The sequence below is a fragment of the Budorcas taxicolor genome, chromosome 13 (genome assembly GCF_023091745.1).
Source record: "Budorcas taxicolor isolate Tak-1 chromosome 13, Takin1.1, whole genome shotgun sequence".
Lineage (NCBI taxonomy): Eukaryota > Metazoa > Chordata > Mammalia > Artiodactyla > Bovidae > Budorcas > Budorcas taxicolor.
This window is the reverse complement of record NC_068922.1, coordinates 4,829,444-4,834,898: the sequence shown is the minus strand read 5'-3', so window position 1 is coordinate 4,834,898 and position 5,455 is coordinate 4,829,444. Positions and strand designations below refer to the sequence as shown.

Genomic DNA, 5,455 nt, shown 5'->3' with positions numbered 1-5,455 from the left:
ACCTCAGTGAATTTAAGAAAATTGAAATTATATCAAGCATCTTCTCTGACCACAACACTATGAGACTAGATATCAGTTACAGGAATAAAAACTGTAAACAACACAAACATGTTGAGATTAAACAATATATTTCTAAGTAACCAACAGGTTACTGAAGAAACCAAAAGGGAAATAAAAAAATTTCTAGAAACAAATGACAATGAAAACACAACTCAAAACCTATGGGATGTGGCAAAAGCAGTCCTAAGAGGGAAGTTTATAGCAATGCAATCCTACCACAAGAAACAAGAAAAGCATAGGCTAGACAACCTAATTTTACACCTTAAACAGCTGGAAAAAGAAGAACAAAAAGCCCCAAAATTAGTAGAAGGGACGAAATCATAAAGATCTGAGCAGCAATAAATGAAAAAGAAGTGAAGGAAACAAGGTTAAGATTAATAAAACTAAAAGCTGGTTCCTTGAGAAGATAAAGAAAACTTGCAGTCCTTTAGCCAGACTCATCAAGAAAAAAAGAGAAGAATCAAATCAACAAAATTAGAAATGAAAAAGGAGAGGTTACAATAGACAAGGAAGAAATACAAAGGATATAAGAGACTATTATGGACAACTATTGTGGCAATAAAATGGATAACCTGGAAGAAATGGACAAAGTCTTAGAAGAGTTCAATCTTCCAAGACTGAAGCAGGAAGAAATAGAAATTATGAAAAATCAAATTATAAACACTGACATTAACACTGTGATCAAAAATTTCCCCAAAAACAAAAGCCCAGGACCAGATGGCCTCACAGGAGATTTCTATCAAACATTTCAGTTCAGTTTAGTTCAGTTCAGTTGCTCAGTCATGTCCGACTCTTTGCGATCCCATGAATTGCAGCACGCCAGGCCTTCCTGTCCATTACCAACTCCTGGAGTTCACTTAGGCTCACATCCATCAAGTCAGTGATGCCATCGAGCCATCTCATCCTCTGTCATCCCCTTCTCCTCTTGCCCCCAATCCCTCCCAACATCAGAGTCTTTTCCAATGAGTCAAGTCTTCGCATGAGGTGGCCAAAGTACTGGAGCTTCAGCTTTAGCATCATTCCCTCCAAAGAAATCCCAGGGCTGATCTCCTTCAGATCCCAGGTTGGATCTCCTTGCACTCCAAGGGACTCTCAAGAGTCTTTGCCAACACCACAGTTCAAAAGCATCAATTCTTCAGTGCTCAGCTTTCTTCACAGTTCAACTCTTGCATCCATACATGACCACTGGAAAAACTATAGCCTTGACTAAAAGGACCTTTGTTAGCAAGGTAATGTCTCTGCTTTTCAATATGCTATCTAGGTTGGTCATAACTTTTCTTCCAAGGAGTAAGTGTCTTTTAATTTCATGGCTGCAATCACCATCTGCAGTGATTTTGGAGCCCCCCAAAATAAAGTCTGACACTGTTTCCACTGTTTCTCCATCTATTTCTCATGAAGTGATGGGACCAGATGCCATGATCTTCGTTTTCTGAATGTTGAGCTTTAAGCCAACTTTTTCACTCTCCTCTTTCACTTTCATCAAGAGGCTTTTTAGTTCCTCTTCACTTTCTGCCATAAGGGTGGTGTCATCTGCATATCTGAGGTTATTGATATTTCTCCTGGCAATCTTGATTCCAGCTTGTGCTTCTTCCAGCCCAGCGTTTCTCATGATGTACTCTGCATATAAGTTAAATAAGCAGGATGACAATATACAGCCTTGATGCACTCCTTTCCTATTTGGAACCAGTTTGTTGTTCCATGTCCAGTTCTAAGTGTTGCTTCCTGACCTGCATATAGGTTTCTCAAGAGTCAGGTCAGGTGGTCTGGTATTCCCATCTCTTTCAGAATTTTCCACAGTTTATTGTGATCCACACAGTCAAAGGCTTTGGCATAGTCAATAAAGCAGAATTAGAGTAGAACTAATGCCTATCCTTCTAACATTCTTTCAGAAAATTGCAGAGGAAGGAACACTTCCAAACTCACTCTATGAGGCCACCATCACCCTAATACCAAAACCACAAAGGCAACACAAAAAAAGAAAACTATAAGCCAATATCACTGATGAACATAGATGCAAAAATCCTCAACAAAATTTTAGCAAACAGAATTTAGCAACACATCAAAAAGCTCATACATCATGATCAAGTTCAGTTTATTCCAGGAATGCAAGGATTCTTCAATATATGAAAATCAATCAATGCGATACACCATATTAACAAATACAGATAAAAACTGTATGATATTCTCGATAGATGCAGAAACAGCCTTTGACAAAATTCAGCACCCATTTATGATAAAAAGTCTTCAGAAAATGGGCATAGAAGGAACCTACCTAAAAATAGTAAAAGCTGTATATGATAAGCCTACAGCAAACATTATTCTCAATGGTGAAAAACTGAAAACATTCCCCCCTAAGATCAGGAACAGACAAGGTCATCCACTTTCACCTGGCAATATTCCATATAGTTCTGGAAGTGAAAAATTGCTCAGTATTGCTCATTATCAGAGAAATGCAAATCAAAACTACAATGAGATATCACCTCACACCAGTCAGAATGGCCATCATGAAAAAGTCTACAAACAATAAATGTTGGAGAGGGTGTGGAGAAAAAGGAATGCTCTTGCACTGTTGGTGGGAATATATATTGATAACAGCCACTATGGAAAACAGTATGGAGATTCCTTAAAAAACTAGGAATAAAATCACCGTATGACCCAGCAGTCTCACTCCTAGTCATATACCCTGAGGAAACCAGAATTGAAAAATATACATGTATCCCTTTGTTCACTGCAGCACTGTTTACAGTAGCTAGAACATGGAAGCAACCTAGATGTCCATCGACAGACGAATGGATAAAGAAGTTGTGGTACATATACACAATGGAGTATTACTCAGCCATAAAAAGGAACACTTTTGAGTCAGTTCTAATGAGGTGGATGAACCTAGAATCTATTATACAGAATGAAGTAAGTCAGAAAGATAAATATCGTTTTCTCATGCATATATACGGAATCTAGAAAAATGGTACTGAAAAATTTATCTGCAGGGCAGCAAAGGAGAAACAGACGTAGAGAATAGACTTATGGACACGGGGAGAGGGGTGGAGAGGGTGAGATGCATAGAAAGAGTAACATGGAAACTTACATTACCGTATGTAAAATAGATAGCCAATGGGAATTTGCTGTATGGCTCAGGAAACTCAAACAGGGGCTCTGTATCAACCTAGAGGGGTGGGATGGGGAGGGAAATGGGAGGGAGTTTCAAAAGGAAGGGGATATATGTATACCTACAGCTGATTCATGTTGAGGCTTGATAGAAAACAACAAAATTCTGTAAAGCAATTATCCTTCAATTAAAAAATAAATTAATTAAAAAAAATACCTCTACTTGTACTCGAAATGACTCACTGGAAAAGACCTTGATGCTGGGAAAGATTGAAAGTGGGAGAAGGGGACGACAAGAGGATGAGATGTTTGGATGGCATCGCTGACTCAATGCACATGATTTTGAGTAAACTCTGGGAGCTGGTGATGGACGGGGAGGCCTGGCGTGCTGCAGTCCATGGGGTCGCAAAGAGTAGGACACGACTGAGCAGCTGATTTACTTTATTATCTTCACCTCTACTTGTGTGGACAATGCAATTAATTTAGGCCCAGCTGGTTCAAACTCTTAGTAAAAAATGGGCAATTGTTGAAATAGATGACTGGAAATGCTTGATTTCTTAATCATGTTTAATGGTGATTTATGGGGCAGATGAATGATTCACTCCAATAAAAGCATTCAAGACAGTTCTGCATGTGGATACAATGGTGAAATGAACTTAACACAAAAGTATGTATTTTCAGGCTTGAACAATGAAAAGCATGAAAATACATGTGAGATATTTGCATTATTAAGCATACAGGAAAAAAAAAGATACCAAAGCTTATACCTGAAGACTAAAAATTTTTCTAGCCCTTCAGTTCCATTCTGTAGAGTCTCTAATTTCCCATGTAGACTTCCAAAAATCAATTTATACACTAATGTAAGTTATTACTGTTATATCAGCTAAGAGGGGCTGAAAGTGAGTGTTAGCCACTTAGTCATGTCCAACTCCTTGCAACCCCATTGACTGTAGCTGCCAGAGTCCTCCATCCATGGGATTTTCCAGACGAGAATACTAGAGTGGGTTGTCATTTCCTTCCCCAGAGGATCTTCCCAATCCAAGGATCAAACCCTGGTCTCCTGCATTGCAGACAGATTCTTTACCAACTGGGCTACCTATGGATTAAGCAAAGACTTTATCGTACTTCTCAATTCTTTCAAGTGTTGCCATCAAGTACTGGGAAGGGGGAGGAAGCAGGAATAAGAGGGAAAACCCTAAGTACCAGAGCAGTGTTCCCAAGCATTTCGATGTCGATTTGGGTCTCTTGGCACAGTATTTAGTATTTTATTTTATTTTATTTTTCGAGATTCAACACGTTTATTCACAGCAGGCCTGACCGGTCAGCAGCATGCCGGAGCCCGGTGGGCTGGGCCTGCCGGGTGCTGTGTCCCGAGGGTGGCTACCCGCATCTCTACCTCTTGAACTCCTCCTGTGTATACACCTTGGTGATGTCTTGGTACCTGCCTTCTGGGGGCTGGTAGTTGGCGATGGGCGGCGTGTAGTCTGGCCCTTGTCTCTCGAAAGGAAACAGGCTGGGCTCTCGCTTGATGGCCTCGGCATGGAGCTCCGGGGCCGTGAGCTCCAGCTCATGCACAGCTTCCCGCTGGGCCTCGAGCAGGGATGCGATGGCGGCCCTCTCCAGCTCGTGCTCGCGCTGCTTGTACAGCGACCACTTCTTCAGGAGCAGGGCGCTCCGCTCGCTCTCCTCCAAGGGGAGCTGCATCAGCGGCCGCTGTCTCGCTTGATTCAAGACCTTGACGGGGGTGATACATTCCTCAACGGGAATCAGCTCCTGGGTCGCCTTCTCCAGCCGCCGGATCCTCTTTTTCAAGCGCTCCTTCGCCGCCTGGTCTTTCTCGGGATCCACCTTCTTCTTCCGCAGAGGCTCCGCTCTCATGGGCACAAATCCCCAGAAAGACAGCAGGGAGGCCCGCCGCCGCGCGTCCCCGGTCTGCGTCGGCCGCGCCCCCAGGAGCCCGCTCGCGGGGCGCAGCGCGCGCCAGGCCGCCCCCAGCGCCGCGGCCGCCATGCCCCCGCGTCCCTGGCTGCCGCTTCCGGGCGCGCGCCCCCCGGCCGCCCGACCCGCGCTATTTTTTGCAGAATATTAGAATAGAGGGTGGAGAAGGCAATGGCACCCCACTCCAGTCCTCTTGCCTGGAAAATCCCATGGACGGAGGAGCCTGGTAGGCTGCAGTCCATGGGATCACTGAGAGTTGGACACGACTCAGCGACTTCACTTTTACTTTTCACTTTCATGCATTGGAGCAGGCAATGGCAACCCACTCCAGCGTTCTTGCCTGGAGAATCCC

At 43.4% G+C, this 5,455-nt stretch overlaps 1 protein-coding gene across 1 annotated transcript; it reads right to left on the bottom strand.

Annotated features, from left to right (window-relative positions):
* Window positions 1–4,557: 4,557 nt before the first annotated feature.
* Window positions 4,558–5,175, bottom strand: LOC128058878 (39S ribosomal protein L40, mitochondrial-like). The gene has a single exon (XM_052651365.1). It carries the CDS (start codon window positions 5,173–5,175, stop codon window positions 4,558–4,560), a length of 618 nt encoding a protein of 205 aa, XP_052507325.1.
* Between the last annotated feature and the right edge of the window lie 280 nt (window positions 5,176–5,455).

Excerpts from the sequence above, each read along its gene's own strand:
- LOC128058878 (XM_052651365.1), bottom strand. The coding sequence starts at position 5,175 with ATGGCGGCCGCGGCGCTGGGGGCGGCCTGGCGCGCGCTGCGCCCCGCG.